Genomic DNA, 21,704 nt, shown 5'->3' on the forward strand with positions numbered 1-21,704 from the left:
CTGGCCTTGAAATTCTGATCTTCATGCCACACCATCTTTCCAAGTACTAGGATCACACACGTGTGTTTCCACGCCGCGTTTGAAGCGAGTTTGCTTTTTTGCAGGACCTTTTTTAATTTGTGGGTTGGTTCTCTGAGTTGTTAACCATCACGGTCTTCTATTTTGTCCAGTCATACCGTGCAAAGAAATTATTTGTCTTCACTCAACTTTTTTTTTCTTTTTTCTTTTTTTTTTTGCATACTTCAGTGCTACCACGTGAGCCTCAGGTGGTGACAGACTTCTGAGGCGCCTGGATGCCTGACCCTGTGTAGGGAAACAAGGAGCGCCTTCAGTAGGTTAGCACATCCTGCTCACCTTGGTCTCCTTGGGTACCAAGGCCTGATGCTGTGCAAACCCAGCCAGCGCCTTCCCTGCCAGCGCAGGGCGGGGCCGGTGCCGAGCATGCGCAGACCAGGTGGCGCATGCTCCTCAGCGCGGCGGGCGGGAGTCCGGCGCGCCCTCCATCCCCGGCGGCGTTGGCGACGAGTAGCTCGGTGAACCCGGATACTAATAAAGTTCGCTAGAGACTCATAATCGTTCTGAAAGAGCGGAGCGGGTGCGAGGCATCCGCGGGGAGGAGCCGGGCTCGGTGCTGCGGGCTGTGCGTTCCGGGCTCGGTGTTGCGGGCTGTGCGTTCCGGGCTTGGCGCTGCGGGTTGTGCGTTCCGGGCTGCGGGCTCCGCGCTGAGGGTTCCGGGCTGCGGGCAGAGGTGAGTGCGGCCTGCGCGGCCTCGGCTCCGGGCTGCGGTGCCGCCGGGATGTCGCTGTGGGCGGGGACGGCGGCTGCGGGCGGCGTTCTGCTCCCGCGTCCTCGTGGGGACCGCTCCGCGCCGACGACCCCGGCCGCGGCTCGCTCACCAACCGCCGTGGCTTCCCAGGAGCGGGAACCCGAGAGTGGGAGAACTTGATGCGGGCGCGGCGCGGGACACACAGGGCTGCGCGACTCCGCCCGGGACGATCCCAGTGCCTTCTGTAACGAGCGGGTTGCTGGAGGAACAAACAAACCCGGCAAGCCTTTCTTTAGCAAGTTGACCCATCCTTTCCTTTGCCAACGCGAGAGTCTGCATTGGTTGCCAAGGGGTTTGAAACCGAGAAGAGAGAATATTGATAATTACTGTCGGTTTTTAATTATATGTAGCATTGTGCTTTTCAAAGAGCATACTTATTTTTTGCATTTTTTTTTTCTTAAAAGCGCTTGTGATTTGGGATAGGCTCTCACTGTGATGGCATGGCTGGCTTGGAACTTGTGTAGACAGGCTGGCCTCAAACTCAGATCCGCTTGCCTCTTCCCCCTGAAGGCTGGGATTCAGTGTTGTAACTAGTTTCTGAGAATCTTAACAGTAATTCCCGGCGCTACGATCTGCTTTCACATCTTTGTTTAAATTTTATTTTTTAACTTCCATATGGTAAAAAACAAAAACAAAAAAAAACAAATAACCATTTGGAGAGTTTTAGATTCATGTAGCCAGTCAGGATATGAAACCAGTCCTGCTACCTGTTAAAACCTCATGTTGTCTCTTTATATCTTACCTCTTATTCCCGATTCCTAGAAATCACTGATGTTTTCAGAATGCCATTTTAGTGTAACAGTTTGAGATGTTGATAACTGTCTTCTGTGACTATATATAAACACCTTTGAGATTCAAGATGCGGCCCCGTTGGTTTTGTGGGGGACAGCCTCTTCATATCTTTTTGAGACAAGATCTCAGGTGGTCCAGGCTAGCCACAGACTTGCTCTAGTAGCAAGGATAATCATGACCTTAGGATTCTTCTGCCTCTACCTCCCAAGTGCTAGGATGACAGACATGTGCTGTCATGCCAGGTGTGTGTGTGTGCGCGCGCGCTGCTAGGCATGGTGTCAGGGGGCCTTGTGGAGCTAGACAAACAGTGTACCAATTAAGCCACATTCTCTGTTCCCACAGTTTCCTGTATGGATAACCCCTTTCTCCTTCTACTCCCTGTTTAATTAGGTAGATGTGACAAACATAGCCAATTATATTATCCGCCCACTGAAGGGCATTTGGGGAGTTTTCAATTTTATGTGATTATGAATAGAGTTGTTATAGGTCTGGGGAGATGGCTTATTTTGTTGTTGATACTATTGAGGGATTTTTGTTTTGTTTTTTTGAACTTTAATTGTAGGGTGAAGAATTGTTTAGATTGAGAAGAGGAAGTCGACTTCCCAAAACTGAGCCCGTGTGAAACACAAGCTGGATGAACACAGTCAGATCTTGGTAAGGAGTGTAGGTTTGTATTCTTATTGTGTTTTTTGTTTTGTTTTGGTTTGGTTTGGTTTGGTTTGGTTTGGTTTTTTCCTGAGATGACATTTCACTGTGTAGCCCACACTGGTCTGGAGCTCCCAGTTGCTCTCCGGCCTCAGTCCGCCATGTGAGACCCTGAATAACAGCATTCTCCACCACTCTTGCTAGATTTAGATTTGCTTCTGAGCTTCAGGGTTATAAGAGGCTGGTGGTTGAAGTCTTGGTTTCATCCTAGAACATTGAAATCATATTCTCTGAATTCAGCATCCAAGTTCTTTGAAGTTCTCCTGGGTTCCAACATTAGCCACAGTCCAGAGTCTCTAACATTTACACGAATATAAAACCCCATGAGGGAGAGTATCCATTTGGACTGTTAAAGAAGCAAATGCCAAGATAGAATTAGCAGCACAGCAGTTCCTGTGACTGCTGAAGGAAGAGCCTTAAGACTGCAATGCCCTTTGACACCTGCTAAAGGAGGGTTTCGAGGAAGGAGGGCCAGCCTGCAGCTGCTCTGGTAGAGACCCCAGTGCAAAGGGGAACCCCACTCCTCAGTCTAGTTGTCCTGCCCACCAATGTTCCTCTTAGGCAAGTGTGGATCCCATGGTACATCCCAAAGGTGGCAGTGCAGGCATCTTTCTGATGGGAAGGCTAAGCCTTACCCTTTGATGCTCCTTGGCTTTTCTTGTTTATTTTGTACATATGATCTCACTGTAGACCAGGCAGACTTTAAACAGGTAGTGGTCCTCCTGCCTCTGTTGCTGAGTGCTGGCATTCCAGGGCTGGACCACCACACCCAGCTTGCACTTCTCTTCAAAATGAGATTCAAGGCTACTGCTCTGAGGTTTCTGATCATGGATGGCTAACTCTTCTCAGGAGACCCACTTTAACAAGTACTTCTTAGAACCATGCAAGTTTCTGAAGTGCCTAGGGCAACTCTGGAGGCTTAAGAGAGTTCTTGCATTTCAGGTGGAGTCTGTGTACTGATGGGTTCCAGCAAACGGAATTTTACTGGCTCTAGAGTAGCCAAGTGGGCTGGTCATTTTAAGAATGAGGAAATTGACTTTTCTATTCTTTTTAGTATAAAGGATGCTATTCTATTACTTTGATGGTCTGATAAACTATGACCGGTCTCAAACCAAAGAATTTGTTGCATCAGATAATGTGTTCATCATTCATTGTGATGTGCACACTGAAACAGTTAACCAAGGGCTGGAGAGATGGCTCAGTGGTTACGAGCACTGACTGTTCTGCCACAGGTCCTGAGTTCAGTTCCCAGCAACCACCTGGTGGCTCACAACCATCTGTAATGGGATCCGATGCCCTCTTCTGGTGTGTCTGAAGACAGCTACAGTGTACTCCCATACTTAAAATAATTATTTTTTTAAAAAAGAAACAGTTAACCAAGAGCCCAGTGTGATGCATGACTGCACATAATTATACAAAACCTTTCTTTGAGTGCTTAAAAAACTATCTCTAAGGTTGAAAAGCAGTTCTCTCAGGTTTTGTATCTATTAACGCATTTGTTGCTACACAGTGTGAGAGTCACTGAGTTCTATAAAATGAATGTTTGCATGTGTAACTTACACATTGCTAACGTTTGTAGTGTATCCTTGGTCAGCAACCCTGTGAAATGGATATTATTGCCAGGAAACTGAATCTTGGAGAGGCTGAGTAATAAATTTAGTTCTTCAACCCCCATGACAAGACTTTGTCTCCATGACAGAGAATTGTAGGGATAAGTCTTTTACTTTTCAAAGGTTAACAAGGGAGTCGGTGGGCCTGGAGCCTCAGTCTTACAGATTTCTGCAGTGCTGTGTGATTGTCTCTTGATAAAAATGATTCTGTTTTACAGCCGGGCGTGGTGGCGCACGCCTTTAATCCCAGCACTCGGGAGGCAGAGGCAGGCGGATTTCTGAGTTCGAGGCCAGCCTGGTCTACAAAGTGAGTGCCAGGACAGCCAGGGCTACACAGAGAAACCCTGTCTCGAAAAACCAAAAAAAAAAAAAAAATTATTCTGTTTTAAATTAACAGGTTTGAGGGAGACAGTGTGATCTCCTGGAGTTAAAGCTGGTGCAGAAACTGTTCCTGTTTCAAAAATGTTGGAGGAAGATATGGAAGTGGCCATCAAGATGGTGGTGGTGGGGAATGGGGCGGTTGGAAAGTCGAGCATGATTCAGCGCTACTGCAAAGGCATTTTCACAAAAGACTACAAGAAAACCATCGGCGTAGACTTTTTGGAGCGACAGATTCAGTATGTACCCAGTGCTTTATCCCTTGGTTCCAATTTGTAAAGTGTCTAAGCCTTGACAGGAAAGAGAAACAGCTGTGCCATGTAACCGTGCCAGCCAGTGAGTAGCAGATGCTCATGTACAGCTAACAAAGCTCGGTTATGTTGAGTTTTTAAGTGAGGCCATATGTTGCCCACACTGGCCTTGACCTTGCTTTGTAACCAGATGACCCTAACCCCAGTCCTCTTGCTTGTCCTCCCTGGGCTTCATAAGCTGGCCTCAAGCTGTGTTGAGGCAATAGCACAAATTCAGGCTCTCCTGCCTCGGGGGTCCAGGGCTGAGATTGCAGACATGTATCATGAGCCCGACCTATTCCCCAGGAATAGGATAGCACTGTATTTGCTAATCTAATACTCACAATAACATTTGAGAGCAGAGGGTGTAGCTCAGTGGTAAAGCATGTGGCTAGCACGCAAAGGGTCCTGGGTTTGATCTCCAACACAACACAGTGATAGAGACCAGAGCAACTGTAGTGAGAATCAACTACACGACAAGGGTTTTGTTTGTTTCTTTGTTTGTATTTTAAGGTAGAGGTCCACCAAGCAGGCTGCTTCTTTCCCAATTCTCATCCCATTGCTAGGATGCCAAGCCCATTTAGAGTGGTGTAGTAAGAGGACGAAATGATCCGACCCAAGGGAGTCTGCTTTCCCACTTCTGCTGCTCTCAGAGCCACTGTCTACGACTCATTGTAGAAGAAGCTGGCAGACAGAGTGTCATGGTTCACTACCGGGAACACCCCCGTCATTCAAAACCATTGCACTCTGAGAATCAGCCACAGAGCTTTCAGACTTTTGATTTGAAAATAAACATGTACATAAATCTTTACATTTTGTATGGAATAAACTCATCTCTTGTTTCAGGGTTAACGATGAAGATGTAAGGCTAATGTTATGGGACACTGCAGGTCAAGAGGAGTTTGATGCAATCACAAAGGCCTACTATCGAGGTGAAATGTTTCTTCTGGCTAGATAAAGGAACACTGCTCTTTCTGGTGTCTTAACGTAGGGTTTCTGTTGGCCTGGCAAACTACCATGACCAAAAGTAAGTTTAGGAAGAGAGGGCTTATTTCATCTTAAAGTGTTCGGGTCACAGTCTCCATCACAGAGGGCAGACAGGGCAGGGACTCAGAGCAGGAGCTGAAGCACAGACCACGGAGGGATACTGCTTCTCTTGCCTAACATGCTCAGAGCCCTGAGTTCAATCCCCAGAACCAGAAAATGAGGACAGCAATAACAAACATAGTGTTGGCCGGGTGTGGGGGCACACACCTGTCATCTCAGCACAAGGGAGGTGGGGGCAGAGCAGGAGGGTCATGACAAGTTTGAGGTTAGCCTGGTCTACGTTGCCAGCTCCAGGCCAGCCAGTGATAAATAGGGGAACCCGTCTCAAAATACAAATAAATAAGAAAGAGAAAAGTTAGTTCTAGGGGATTTTTAAAGGCTCTGGTTCAGTATCCTTCTAAAGACCTTGTAAAGAACTAAAGCTTTGTACTGTAGATAGTTTGTCCCACCCTAAAGTCACATGATGCACAAAGGCTTGGAGACCGAATCAGCCAGAAACTGGCCCATCTGTTTCTTTCATGCCTCCTTCAAGATAGCATTGGCACCTGGGTTATTTTCCTCCCCATGATTGAGTTTCGTTACTCTTTTTTATGCTTTGGTGTTGCTAAAGAGTGAAGCCTGGGCAAAGCACATACCCTAGAGTCTCCTGAATCAGCCCCCTGGGTAGAGATTATAACCCTACACCACTGGCGGCTACTCTAGTACCTTTTAGATAATCCCAGATCACACCATTCTCTGTAAAGTCTGTTCTCCACCTGAAACACAAAATTACCCTAGAGTTGTGACTTGGATTGGAAACATGAGGTTTAAATTACATTGTTTCCCTTGGTTTAAAAGGCTATAAATGGCGTTGGTTTCTGTAAAAATCATCCTTTTAACTGAAAATGGTCTTAAGTCTATAAATAGATGCCTGTGAAGAGCTCATCACAGTAATGTAACTAACTTCTTATCCAGGTAAGTTGGGATGGCAGAAGAGTGGGCCACTGGTAGCTCCTCCGCTGTGTGCACCTCTCATCACAAAGGGGAGTGTTCTTTACCCATGGGCTGAATGAGCGAGCGAGTGAGTGGGTGAGTGGAAACGGCAGAAAGTCTCTTACATTTGAGAGGTGCTTTGCTCGGTATTCCTGTATGGTTTCTTTGGGGGTTCCGTAAGATCACTGAAAACAAAAACACCTTCAGATTAGCTTAAGGCACAAACAAGGTGTATTAATTTGATTAATCGAGATGTCTGGAAATAGTATAGCCTTTAGCTGTTCATTTCTAGGCTTGTAGCTGGGTGTGGTTTATGCCTTTAATCCTAACACCCAGGAGATAGAGGCAGGTGGATATCTAGGTATCTATGAGTTTAAGGCTGGTCTGGTCCACATAGTGAGTTCCAGGCTAGCCAGAACTACATAGGGACAGAGAGACCCTGTCTCCCTGAAAAGTGTTTACACTGGATTAAGATTGACGATATAGCCAGTATCTGTTTCTGTGTTTTTCTCCTCTAGTGTATACACGTTGAGTGTCAAATATTTTATTAAATATTAAATCCCATCACTAGAATGCTCTTTCCTAGCATCTGAGCAACACGAGGCTAAGTAGGCGAAAGAGCAGTCTTTAGGAGAAAGGATTGGCCAAGTATGGCGCTTTAGTCCTAGCACTCCGGAGGCAGAAGCAGGTGGATCTCTGTGAGTTCAAGGGTGGTCTACATAGTGAATTGTAGGACAGCCAGGGCTGTGTAGAGAGACCCTGTCCAAAAAACTAAACAGAAAAGAAAGAGAGAAAGAAGAAGGAATACCAGGTAAAGTCATTATGGAAGAAATTCCTGGATCATATAAAGTTTGTTAACCTACATGATCTGAACTGCATGTTTGGTTTTGTGTGTGTGTGTGTGTGTGTGTCCTCTGAGTCTGGTGTAGTATTGCGTGTGATGTATAATAGGAATAGCATAGTCATCAGTTGGGCCTCGTGATGTAAAGGTAACAGACTGGCACAGTGCCAAATAATCTTCTTATGTGACTGGATCTCTACATCCACTGATGCCTCCTGGGACGTTTTATTTGATGTTTAGAGCACTTGAAATGGTTCACTATCTTTAAATCTTTTTATTTTAATATTTTTTTTAATTTTTTAAATTTTTTTTGGTTTTTTGAGACAGGGTTTCTCTGTGTGGCCCTGGCTGTCCTGGAACTTACTTTGTAGACCAGGCTGGCCTTGAACTCAGAAATCCTCCTGCCTCTTCCTCCCAAGTGCTGGGATTAAAGGTGTGCTCCACCACGCCTGGCTCCATTGACTGTCTTTAATTCCAGTCTTTCTTCTTTCCAGTTTGACTCTGTAGCCCCACCTCGTGTGGAGTGGCGAGCTCTAATCTTAGAAGAGATTGGTCTGCAGTGTCTAAGCTGTTGTAACTCTCATTTGTGGATAATAACATGGCTTGTCCTATTATTTTGCTTTGAAGCAGATTCTAGTCTGGAGAAGTAAAGAGAAAGTGATGTGACAGAAGAGCTCAGATAACAATACAGTGTCCTCATTCCTTCTCAGCAGCATTGTCCTTTAGCCATGCCAGGTGGTTCTCTTAGAATAGGACAAGCGGCCACGCTGGCGAGAAACAAGCTCACCAGGATCTTGTTCTCAGTTTACACAGAGGGAAGTGGGTCCAGTAGGAGTCGTTTTATAGCATTTGATGTAAGTTTTATTTAGTATTTTTCTACTCATAGCTAATTGCACCATGAGTTACCTTGAAGATTCATTTAACCAGGGAGCATGGGCTCTTACAAACTCCATTGTTTTCCATAAAATCGCTGTAGACCATTAGTCCTAACCTGGGCTTTAAGATGTTTGGCCGCTTCTCTATAGGTACCCCATAGATTCCATCTGTGTAGACGTTGTTAACAGTCTGTGCCGTGCTGAAGGACACACTTCTTCCAGCCCTGGAGAGCTGTCTGGTATTTTTAGACCATTCTTGCCATATGCCGCTCTCCTTAACAAGAGTTCCCTGTCTTTTCTCCTCTTCCTTTTTAAGTTCACTTTTGTTTTATGTGTTCAAGTGTTTGCCTGCACGTCTATATGTGTCCCACGTGTATGCAGTGCTCCTGAAAGCCAGAGGAGGGAGTCCAGGATGCCCTGGAACTAGGGTTCATGGGTTATGAGCCACCATGTAGGTGCTAGGAATGTCATTTGGAGTTTCAGGCCACCAAGTTAGTTCCTATGGATCAGAGATCACATGATTGGTAGGTTTTGTTAGGTACAATACTATGAGATATCCAGGCCATGCTTACTGGGCAAATGGTCATGGGACAGGTTATGGTACACTAGAAAGCCCATGTTATGTTGTGACAGGGAACATGGGTAGGCTCAACAGAGCAAGTGCTATATCTAGGAATTTGATGTATCTTATTCCAGTATTGATGGCTATGCAAATAGTAACTTAAAAAGAAATAGAATTTATTTAAGTGTCTTAGCTATAGAGGTTGAAGCTCTAAAATACAGGTATCCAAAACGGAATTCCTGTAGGTATAAGAATTATTATAGGGCTCTTCCTGGAATTTTTTTAAAAATCCAAGTTACACTGAATTTTAAGTTCTTCCCTGGGGGCAGTGAGAAATTTGAATCTTTTCAAGAGTAAAGACTTGGTTCAAGTAAGATGGGAGGTCTGGGTATGAAGCAGGCACAACTGAAGCCTGGCTAAAGAGGGGGTAACATCATTCAAGCCTTTAGTATGGACATTTTAAAGATAAATATTCAGTATGAATATTTTAAAATTCTCAGAAAATGACTAAAAGGGCCCAGGATAGGGTTTTAAGCCCTATTGTTGGTCCTTATTTGATGGTGCAGTAGACAGTGAGGGTCACCCAGCCTTTCTGGGGTCCCAATGTGGCATCAGGAGGAGGAGCTGCATGTCTGAGGTGGACAGAGGACCCTGAGCAGGAGCTGCAGCACGGGAGGCAGTTAAGATGCCTGACTCGGTCCTCTCTGTCGGAGTCAGAGGGAGACCTTGATGCCCTTCTCTAACGGTCGACATTTTAGTTCATTCAGCCTTTTATCTCCTTGGAGTTCATGCTGGAAGCATTTTGTAACCAATTACGAATTTTTCATTATCATTCCATAAGTCCACTGCAGCCATGTCTAAGATCTCCTTTTAGCAGAAATGGCTCATTTAGGTCTTTGTGCCCTTCTGTAGGATGCCCAATGATTATCTCCAAAGGAGAACCAACAGGGGAGATTTTGGCCAGGGCAGAGAGAAAGCTTTACCTTTGTGGCTGGTTTATGTGGTGCTGTTCATTCACTTGGCCACACTGGGGGGTTGGGTATGGTGAGCATTTGTCGGCTAGGCCAGACTTTACAGATAGATTTAAAGACTTGTCAGTAGAGTGAGTTCCAGAAGCACTACACAGTTCTCAGGAATGCCTGAAGAACACTTCCTTACAACAGATTTGTTTCCTATCAATAGGCAGTGGCGTTCCAGCAAATGGGCAAGCGTGCAGATTTGTTCTAAGACATATTAATATCTTTGTGCTGGAAGCATTTGGATAATGTTTATTGATAGGCTTCAAATGGTCATCTGGTAAACAGATATGTGTTGTGTCCCTTGAAGGGCTGTACAACATTGTCTTTGGGTCAAATAGACTGTCTTGAATATATTGTGAGCTGTTGTTGGGGCAGGCTTCCAAAAATGCTGCTTACGCCAGGAGGTCATTCTTTCTGGTGTCCAGTGAATTAGCAGCTGTGTATTCCAGAAGAGCAGGTGGGCATTCAGTGGCTATCATAGGCCTGCCAGTAGGACCTCACCACAGGTGACTCAGCGTTGAGACTGCAGCCCTTCTGTTGCCTGACGCCCTTTCTTGTCGTGGTGCCACCTGTTGCATCTGAAGGAGGAGTTCAGGAATAGTGTCGTCGTCGTGAACTGGATGTGCTCTTTCCTGCCTGTGGTCTCATACGTTAGAGCCCTTTTTGTGCCTTACCAGCTGAGTGTCACTTCATGTTGTTTGTTACAGAATGGCCTATTTGGGCAAATGGTTGGGATCTAATAATTGAGATTCATTGACTCTTTTGAGATTTTTTGTTTTGTTTTTTTTGGTTTTTCGAGACAGGCTTTCTCTGTGTAGCCTTGGCTGTCATGGAACTCACTCTGTAGATCAGGCTGACCTCGAACTCAGAGATCTGCCTGCCTCTGCCTCCAAGTGCTGGGATTAAAGGCGTGCGCCACCTCGCCCGGTGACTATTTTGAATATGCTGGCCAGTCAGAAGTCCTGTTTCTGAAGCATGTCATGAACCACTCTGGATGTGTGTGCCACAAGATGGATAAACATTTAACTTTTTATCTTCTGGCCATTGCTATGCTCTGGTTAAGGCTACAAGTTTAGCCATTAGAGCAGATTCAATCACAGGCAATGGGTACTCTCAGTTTATATCAAGAGTCAAAAAAAAAATTAAATATCCTGGCAGAAAATGTCCTTGTCATCTCATAAATAGAATAATTCTGCTTTTCTAATAGATGTTTCCAGTAGGTGTCTTAGGATAAAGATCTGTGATCATCTCTTTGCATAGCCCTATATCTCCTTGTTCATCTGATTCAGGGACCAAGGCAGAGGCTTGAGAGAGATGCAGTGCACTAGCAAATGTCTGGAGATGAGAGCAAAAGTATTTCATAAGGACCTAAGCATCCCAGGGCCTGAAAAGTGGCTTAGCAGTCATAGCATCAGGCTCACAACTCTCATCATCCAGTCCCAGGGTATCTGACACCTGCACTTCTTCCTTCAAGGGCATCCATATCCATATAGTGTGTGTATGTACATGCCTGCATAACATACGTATATACATACAGTATCCATATAGTGTAGCTACGTACATGCCTGCATAACATATATACATGCATGCAGACATGCATAAATACACATAAAAATAAACCTTAGGGAACTTAGTAGTCTTGGGTGTGATGTCAACTTAGCAGCAGTTCTCTATGATGAGGTGCGTGTGTGTGTGTGTGTGTGTGTGTGTGTGTGTGTGTGTGTGTGTATCTGTCCTCCTCGGCTGCATTTAGTAGAGCAGCCATGGCAGAGTGTGTGTGTGTGTGTGTGTGTGTGTGTGTGTGTGTGTGTGTGTGTGTATCTGTCCTCCTCGGCTGCATTTAGTAGAGCAGCCATGGCAGAGATGGCCCTCCGGCAGTCCATGCATTCCAGCTACCATTTCTGACTGCTGACTCTCCACTGAGGGCTCTTCTTCCCATGATCTTGAGACAGCCCAGTGCATCTTGTGTCTCATGAAAGGACTGGGGAAAGGGAGAGTTAGGGTTTGAGTGCCTGGTGCAGGGCTTGGGGGTCCATCCTCACTTACTGCCTCTTTCTCCTGGTCTAGCCGTGTGGTATCATTGCTCCTGTTTAAGTTTACACAGGGTTGAACAATTAGTAAGTAGTTAGTCCTAGGAATTTCTGTAACTGTCTGGGTTTTGTTTTGGTTTTGTTTGAGGGGTAGGAAAATTTCTACAGTAGCAGAAATACAACTGGAGAGTTATGAGGAATCCCAAAGAAGCCACAATATAACCCGGTTATTCATCTTTGTGTTGGCAGAATTACATTTTATCTTTGATGCTTTATGTCCTGTCTTAGTCAGTTGCTGCCATAAGATTGTATGTTTGAGACAGGTATTATGTGAGGGAGAACATGCAGGTAGGTCATTGACTTACTGCATCTGAGCAGACTTATGAGAAAACTGTAAATCAGATTTAAGGTTTTGAGAAAAATATGTGGGACATATGTGTTTCCCTATGGCATCACAACCCACGGATACTGCTGATTCTTGAATGCAAAACAAACAATACTGGCTGCTTTCAGAGAAGGTTGGATAACAAGGTGCAGGCATTAGGCACCGCTGGCTGATGGTTGGTGAGGGATGTCATGGCTGTAGCTTGGAGCTCCTGCGCCCACACATACCTCCACAGCCTTCCTCTTGGCTCCCTTGGTGTACTTTGGTGCTGTAAGGGCCGCACACGGGCGGGTTATAAGCCCATCTCTCAGAATTCCTCTGTGATGGGTTTGATTCCCAGTAGTGTGTCTTCCTTCAAAGTGTGTCCTTTATATTAGGTCAGGGATCAGCCAGGGCAGCTGGGCTTATTTACCTGTGTCTGTGGAGGGTTTGTCCATGACTCCATGGTACTGGTGAAAGAAGGCTGTCAGCTCCTCTTATAGAGATCTTCTGGCTTCTTCATGGGTGGTGTGGAGTCCATGGGGGCCAGAGTCTCTCAAGGTTAAAATCATCTTTTGCTTTTAGGGAAAGGAGTGATGAGCATTTTGTTTTTCTAAAACACTCACATCCTAGCAGTGGAGAGGGACACAAATCCGCAGTAGAAGAGTTGACACCTGTAGTTTCTCCAGTTGAAACTCAACGGGGTTTGTCCTGGAGGCAGCTATGGAGCAAGCAGTTAAAAACTCCCACCATTTGAATTGTTTACTCCGAGGAGCGGAGTTTTTAAACGTGGGATTTAAAGCAATCAGTAGCTCCAATACCCAGCCGGGCCTTTGCTTCTTCTTGGTTAATAGTTATCTCTATTTCTCTCAAGGTATTACTAAGAGAAAGGAAAGACTCTGGACTCCCACACAGCAGCCCTATTCCAGGCCGCTGTTTTCTCTCGAGGTTTCTCGAGGCCTGTTGTCTGTTTTGGAGAGCATCAACTTGAGTTTCTTTCGGTTTTGAAATTTCTAGGCTTTTGACAAGTACCCTTGTCCCAAGATTGGGGGAGCTAGTCTCTTTATCAGGAAACTTAACTGTTTTAATTACAAGCTCATAATCTGGGCAGCCATGTCTTTTTCCCACACATAATAGTTCTTAAAAGTGGATCTGCCCATACTGTGTGGCCCATACTGTATTCAAAGTGGCTGGATCTTCCAGCTTTCTCATAGTGTACGATTTAACAAATCATCACTTTGTCCTGGGAGTTCTCAGGGGGACTTTAATAATGAAGATCTCAGTGCCAAACACAAGCTACCTCCCATAAGGCACGTTGGTCAGGGAAGCCCCAGAGGTACTGGCAACAACTCAGGCTGTTGCCGTTTCTCACTATTTCTACCACATCCAATCCAAATGGTCAGAACTCACTCTGCTTAAAAGACATAGAGGAGTCAACCTCTACTGACCGAGAAACTCCCAGATAGCTAGCTCTCGTAGGCTGGGGGCACTGTGCAGGCTCTTGTGGGAGAGAAGACATCAACAGTCTCATTTAGCACTAGACTCTGTCTGGTACCATACAACACACAGACATGCCTGGCCACATGTGCTCACTGGCACCGTAGTATGCCAGTGTGGGACAGTTAGGCAGTGACCAACTTCCTGACTGAGTATGGAACTGGCATGCCTGATACTGCAGAGGTAGTGAGAAGCCTGGGATCTTAGGTCCCTGGTGGGGAACCTACTGCCGCCTTGTTAAACTGTTAAACAGTGCGCTAGTACGTTGTAAGCTGCCATCTAATGGTTTGTGCTTCTGTGCACAGGTTTGGGTTGCTCTCAGTATAGTCAGAGCTGCTTGTTTCCAGGGGGTAGTGGTGAATACAGACATTCATAAATGGACAGTGGTGAGGTAACGGAGTGCTCCACTGTGGATGAATCATCTGTGTCAACCCCACCCCCAGTCAGAGTGCGGGAGACACTACCAGGGATGGAGAGTGTGTAAGAGCAGGTGGAATGCGAAGAGAGCTGTGATACTAACTTCCCGGCATGGCATGGCTGTGGTACTCAGTGCTTATCTGCTCAAGCAAGTTAAGATTCCAGCCTGGAAGAGGCAGGGACCTCTAGCAGAGGAGCTGTTGCCAGTGAGAGCAAACACCGTGATTGGGGTGTCTCTGAGCTGACTGACTGGGAATTCTCCTCTGGCTCTATAGATAGGGTTTTTTTGTTTTGTTTTGTTTTGTTTCCTAAAGATTTATTTTTTAATTATATGTAAGTACACTGTAGCTGTCTTCAGACACCCCAGAAGAAGATGGCTGTGAGCCACCATGTGGTTGCTGAGATATGAACTCAGGACCTTTGGAAGAGCAGTCAGTGCTCTTAACTCAACCATCTTTACAGCCCTATAGATAGTTTTTATTATGTTAGTTGCCTTTGAAAGGTACAAGTCTCTCCTTGAGCCCCACCTCCAGCCCCAGTGATTTATTAGTGTCCTAGGAAAAAGTAGAAGGGGGAGAGTGTTAGGGAAGGGGGAGCTTGGAGCTCTCAACAGCCTGAGGCTACGACTGTATTGAATAGAGAAGCTAATTATCACTGTAGGAAACGTGGGTCCAGTCCCTTTAAAGAACCTGTAGAGCTGTCTAGGGAGGCTCAAGGATTTACCAGAGCCTCCTGGGAATGCCCTAAGAAACCCAAGGCCTGCAGAACCAAGAAGACACAAATAAAAACAAAATCCCTTAGACACAAAAAGAGGAACCTGCTGGAGGTGGTGTCTAGTTCTGACAGCACAGAATGGTCTCTGCAGCTGTCCCACAGGGAAGGGAACACAGGCAGGAGCTGGCCTATCCCAGTGTTTGCCTGGCCAGTGTCCGCCAGTTGCTTGGTTACTCCCAGGTCACCTCATCTGTTGCATCAACATTACATTTTCCTCTGTCCTGACATTCCCTTGGTCTCTGCCCATTCTGTCACCTACCGAATAGCTGGAAGGAGGCCGGGTTTTCCTTGGTCCTTTGTTTCTCAAATAACACTGGGTTTTCCTGAGATCTGTGCTATAAGCAGACTACAAATCTCACTGTGGGGCTTTCACTAAAAGCCTGCCGTTCTCACTACTTACTGTCCACTCTGCCTTTCGGTTGGAATTAAGCTGTGTTTTGTAATGTTTAACTATAACCTATTCAGTTAGAGTTAACTTTGACACTTGAACCACTTGTTCTTCATAACGTCCTGTGCTTTTTAATCTGAAAGTCCATTGACTGAAGGAGATTGTTAAAACGTGTGTTCAGTATTGGTCCAGTGGAAACCGTCCTAAGTGAAAGTTGTCTTTGTCTATGCCCTGCACACAGTCGCTTTGTCAATCTGGTGACAGTTTCCTTTTGTGATCTTGCAGGAGCCCAGGCTTGTGTGCTTGTGTTTTCTACCACAGACAGGGAATCTTTTGAAGCAATTTCTAGCTGGAGAGAAAAAGTAGTAGCGGAAGTTGGAGATATACCAACCGCGCTGGTGCAGAACAAGATCGATCTGCTGGACGATTCGTGTATCAAAAAGTAAGATGTCGGCATTCTTCCTGCCTGCCCGACCTCCGGTCTCTCTTTCCTGTTCTCTGTAGCCCTTCTCCCCTAGCTTAAATCTCTATGAAAGCATTTCTCATCCTGACTTGTCCTGACAGTCTTTCTGTGGCAGACTTTAAAATCTGCTGCCACAGGGGACTGTAGGTGGGCTGATGTGCTTCTCCTAGCCCATGGTGCACAACTAGATTCCAGCACTCTGGAGGCTGAGATAGGGCTACCCAAGTTCTGGGCCAGCCTGGGCTACATAGGAAGGGCCAATTTTTAAAAAATAAATTAAAAAGGGGAAGGAAGAGATCAAAGCTTCTCTGGGTGTTTTAATGTTTGTAGTAAGTAGATCTCTGTATGGTTAGCATTGAGCAAGTTTTGAATTCTCAGAACTGTTAGCTCAATTTAGAAAGTTAAGTGTGCATGAGAGAGGGAGAGGGGAGGATGTTATTTGAGGCAGGGTTTCTCATCAATATGGAAACCACTGCTAGCCTTTAAAAAAAACAAAACCAAAACCAACAAGGCTTGTAATCAGCAAGCCCCCACCACCCTCCTGTCTCCATACCCCGACAGCTGTGGCCTTTGAGGTGTGTATGAGACCGCAGCCCACTCCTTAGCTGGGTGCTTGAATCTGACCTAGTGGTCTGCATGGCTGTGCAGCAAGCTGTCATTTTAACCATGGAGCCATCTCTGGATTCCCTCAAACATTTCTGGACGTTAATCATCCAGATTTTTACCTGTACATATTTATCCTTCCTTGTTAATAATAGTTGCTAGCTTTTAAACCCTTGTTTAACTTTTCTTTCTCTTACTCTTTCTTGCCTTGCCTGTTGAGAGTGTGTGTCTGGCTCTGTGACCCAGGCTGGGCACAAGCTCACTCTCTATCCAGGTGAACTCAGAGCCAACCAGCCTCAGCCTTGTACATGCTGGGCCTATCTTCCTGTCTGCACGCCCGGAGGAGGGTCTGCTCTGAGGTGGCTCACTCACTCAGCCTTCTTTAGGGCTATTTGATGTTCTCATATTCTTATAAAATGGCAGCCATTTCCTCGAGAGGAACTATAATGACTTCAGTGACCTCTCTGATGTCTCTTACTGGACACAGGCCAGCCCTGGTGTCAGGGTTGGGAGAGCTACCCAGGGAATGCAGATCAGGAGACTGGGGTCACAGGGAGTCACCTACAGTCCTCATGAAAATAAAAGTCTGTTCCCAGTGTGGCCACTAATGTGCTCACTTTGGCTTTTGGCAGAAAGAAGAAGATAAGTAACTTACAGTGCACTGATTCAAATGCTGTTAAAGATAAATAGCTTCTTAGCATGAGCGCCTGGATCCCAGGGTAACCTTGAAACTGTGACCCTTCTGTCTACCTGTGATGTCATTCGGGCACTCATACCAACTGAGCTGTGGCCTCAGATCCAATTTAAGATATTCTCTAGAGAAAAGTAATGTATAATTGTTGTGTGACTTGTAGATACTCATTTTGTGCACAACTGCTGTAAATGATGGGTGATTATCCACAAGGACAGTGCAGAGGAAGGGCCTGCTCAGGTGCTGGCCACTCAGCTTCCTTTCCATTTTAGTTAAGTGGGAGCAACGTCACGCTTCCTCTGAAAACACATTGCACCCCTCCATCCGCCACCCATCACCCCTTCACCCTCTGTTCCCATTACCCTTCCACGCTGCCATTACCTCTCCATTCCCCCTCCCCCTCCCATGACTCCTCCACCCCAACTCTACCCCTCCGGGGTCACTCAGACCCAGTGGAAGGTAACTTAGGAGAATTCTCAACAGCGCCTTCCCTGCTTTGCTTTTGGTTGCTGTGCAGTGAGGAAGCAGAGGGACTGGCCAAAAGGCTAAAGCTGAGGTTCTACCGGACGTCCGTGAAGGAGGATCTCAACGTGAGTGAAGGTAAGTACTGCAGCCGAAGTCTGCGTTGTTTCCAAAATGCTATTTCCATCGTGCTTAGAAATTGGATTGCAAAACGATCTGAGGACAAAATTTTCTTCCTGCCACATCATATTACTTTTGAAGGTGTTCTGCTCAGGGCTCCCTAATGAGTGAGTGATGATCATGGTTATTTACCACTTCCTCTCCTGAGATTATAGTGGGCTCCTCTTTGCCAGCCTTTGCTTCATAAGCTCTTAACCCTAAGCTGCGTCCAGCAAGGTACCAGCAGGTAGGTGTCCAACCCTGCAGTCCAGTGGGAGGAGAGAGGGAAGGGGCGCCCACCTGTGTTTCCCCACCTTATACACGCCAGTGCACACAGGGTAAATAACTGACTGAAAGACATATTATATATATAGTCTACCTATCCCTCATGCATAACTGACTGAAAGACATATTATATATATAATCTACCTATCCCTCATGCATAACTGACTGAAAGACATTATATATAAAATCATCTACATATCCCTCATGCATAACTTTTAGAAGTAACCACATTGTTTTATTATTGTACCATAGTAGAAACTCCACCAGGCAGTAACATCTCTTCACTATTTTCTAGTTTAAGAAAGTAAAGATAGCCAGAAGGTGGTGGCGCACGCCTTTGATCCCAGCACTTGGGAGGCAGAGGCAAGTGAATCTTGGGTTTGAGGCCAGCCTGGTCTACAGAGTGAGTTCCAGGACAGCCAGGGCTGTACAGAGAAACCCTGTGAATAAGACAAAAACAGAGGAGGTGAGATTGACGTCACTGTTGAGGATTCCCTCAGTCCGGAATCTTCATGTTTAGATTGCAGCTGCATGGTCGTTAGTAGGGTCTTTATTCTGTGCACTTTCTTCTTCTGAAGAAAGTGAACGTGTCTTTCAAGACTGAGCTACCTGAAACAGGGTGTGCTGGGTGCGTGCCCATAGTCCAAACACTTAGGAAGTACAGGCCAGCTGGGCCTTGTCTCCAAAGCAAGAGGCTGGGTCGGGGTAGTGTGGCCATGTGTTCAGCATGATTCCGCTTCACAGACAGCAGAGTGGGGCGGGGGGGGGGGGGGGGGCGGGGGGGGGGGGGGGGGGGGGGAGGTACAGTGCACTCGCTCGCTCTCCCTCCGCTGGGCACTCTACTGCACTTCTCAGGGACTGCTCAAATAATTTCTTCCTTTTTAAAATTTTTTTTTAAAAAAATATTTGCTTATTATATGTAAGTACACTGTAGCTGTCTTCAGACACACCAGAAGAGGGCATCAGGCATCAGATCTCATTACAGATGGCTATGAGCCACCATGTGGTTGCTGGTACTTGAACGCAGGACCTTCGCAAGAGCAGTCAGTGCTCTTAACCGCTGAGCCATCTCTCCAGCCCTCAAATAATTTCTAAAAGCTGAATTTTAACTAAATCGTATTCTTTTCATCTAATGTAATTTAAAATTAATTTAGAAAGTATAAATATTGCAATCTGAAAATAGACTTACTTGCATAGTCATACTGACTGTGTGTGTGTGTTTTCTAGTTTTTAAATATTTGGCTGAGAAACACCTACAAAAACTCAAACAACAAATAACTGAAGATCCAGAACAGACACATTCAAGTAGTAACAAAATTGGTAAGTGCGTGGGTAAGAACCCCAGCCTGTCCGTTGACCCGGCCCTCCATTTATTGTTGCTGCATGTATTGTTTCAAATGTGTAACCGGCTCATTTCTGTAAGAACTCTGGGTTAAATCTGTTCAAATCATGATTACTGAGCTCGGTAACTATCGGCTCTCTCATGAAAAAGGGATTTGTGACTTCTGAGCTTTCACTCCACACGGCAGTGATGTTGTTCGATGCTGTCTTGGCCTCAGAGGCTCGCTGGACACACGAGGCAGGGCACAGTGAGGCGCGCACTCCCACCTTTTGTACGCACTCCTTCCTTTCTTAGGAGCTGCGCAGTTAGATCTGCCTTTGACCATCCTCTGGGTCGGTGGCACTTGCCAGTATACTGTGCATCACCTGTTAGACACAGCTTCCCACGGGCAGCGGCTGGCCTGGCTGGCGTCTGTTTCCTTGATGGTGCAGGGTTTTGTGTATCTTAATGCTCGGCAGTTCATGAGTTAGCAGTGCTGTTGTGCACACAGCACATGTCAAGGTGCAGATATGATAGCTTCCCCTCTCACTCACTGGTCTTTCTACCTGTCAGCCAAATCGGTGTCTGGTGTTTTAGCCTCAGGGTGCAGAGTTCCTGGAGATGGTTAGCAGCCGGTTATAGCAGCACTGCTTGATAAGATGCTGGCCTTCATGCTTAGGAGCGCTCTCTTCTAGTACAGTAAGAAACAGAAACAACAGAGGTACTGGGTTCTCTGTCCCACTTTACTAATCGATGATAACACACGACAGGTGAGGTGGAGGCGGATCAGTCACTGTGCTTTCCCTCATTTACACAGGTGTCTTTAATGCATCGGTCGGAAGTCACTTGGGCCAGAATTCAAGTTCCCTTAATGGTGGCGATGTCATCAACCTTAGACCTAACAAACAAAGGACCAAGAAAACCAGAAACCCTTTCAGCAGCTGTAGTATACCCTAAACTGTTTCAGGGAGGAGAAGGCTGAATTACGGCACCGTGCGTGTGCGGGCTGTGTCCTGCGTGTGTCCCTGGGCCTCTCACCACGAGCTGAAAGCTGACATTGTAATGCCGCTCTGCTGTGCTTCTCAGAATGTAGATGGCGCCCTCTGCTGGAGAATTACTGCTCTGTGGACTCATTCTAGTTTTTTACCTTAGACGAGGCTTCTCCTGTTTTTGAACAGACACCAGAGGAAATGTCAAAAGCAGGTTTTGCTGAATTTTAAATTCTGAAAACAAAAACAACATGACTAACTACATCGGTAACCATTTTACCCTGATGGACCATGAGGGATGGTGAGCATTGTTCTGACACTGGGCCTCGAGCTTTTCTGGAATGTTCGGTCTGAATGCTTAAAGAACATACGGAAGGGAAACCTGGACTATGTCAGACTGCCCCGGTGTGTGTGTTGTCAGAGGTACTCGTGCAATATCCGTGATGTGCGGACTGTGGGGGTGTGCATGCAGACTCCTGGCTCAGGCAGAAGGCCTGTGCCCTGGGAAAGGGGATGCAGATTCTAGTCAGTTCGCTCGCTCGTACAACCATTGTGTATGTTTCTGGTCTCACCTGAGGCGTCCGGACATACTTTATAGAACGAACTTGGACCCAAGTGTGCCAAACACTACCGCTAATTTTTACAGTACTTTCCTATTCGAATTTGTATTTATGACATCTTGTAGAGGCAGTTTCCTCTCCGACAGGTAGGTGACAGGAATGTAAATGTCTGACTGCTAGGGCCTGTCCCTCCTGGGATTCTCCCAGCGCCTTCTCCATAGCCACTGTAAGCAATGTGCCCGGTACACACAGCAGCCTGCAGCCACTCAGTAGGCCCTGTGGAGCACGTGCGCACCAGCTTCTGGCTGTTGACCTGAGACCAAACTCTGAACTTCCAAGCTGAAGGGAACCATCTTTGCAGAGTGATGGTCTTTGGTCCCGACCACAGGTTTTCTGAAGCCCTGCATCTCTAAGGCATCCTTTGGTTTACACTCTTAGTGCAGCATTTACCATTATTGCTTACGTTTTTCTGTGGCCTTTGGGGTACGTGGACCTCATCAGGAACGATCGGTAAGAAGCGCCTGTGACGACCCAGTATGGGAAGGACCCAAGGGGGAGACGTGAGCTGGACACGAGCCTGCCTGCCAAAGAGATAATACCATGAGTTCTACTAAAAACTCATTATCCTTAATCAGTCATTTTATTTTTAAAGTATCAATAACCCGTTTCCACAGTCCTGGTTTTCATGTACTTCAAAATATATAAAAGTGATATTTCTTGGAACGTGTGCTTTTCCTTTCTTTCTTTTTTCTTTTTTTACTAAAATATATAAATAGTTCCTATA

General features: G+C 46.0%; 1 protein-coding gene across 1 annotated transcript; it reads left to right on the forward strand.

Annotated features, from left to right (window-relative positions):
* Positions 1-209: 209 nt before the first annotated feature.
* Positions 210-21,704, forward strand: Rab23 (RAB23, member RAS oncogene family). The gene is made up of 8 exons (XM_021169254.2): positions 210-748; positions 2,181-2,272; positions 4,331-4,550; positions 5,448-5,533; positions 15,673-15,829; positions 17,662-17,744; positions 19,278-19,370; positions 20,189-21,704. Exons 3-8 carry the CDS (start codon positions 4,396-4,398, stop codon positions 20,326-20,328), a joined length of 714 nt encoding a protein of 237 aa, XP_021024913.1. The 5' UTR covers positions 210-748; positions 2,181-2,272; positions 4,331-4,395; the 3' UTR covers positions 20,329-21,704.

Source organism: Mus caroli, chromosome 1 (assembly GCF_900094665.2).
Source record: "Mus caroli chromosome 1, CAROLI_EIJ_v1.1, whole genome shotgun sequence".
Taxonomy (NCBI): Eukaryota; Metazoa; Chordata; class Mammalia; order Rodentia; family Muridae; genus Mus; species Mus caroli.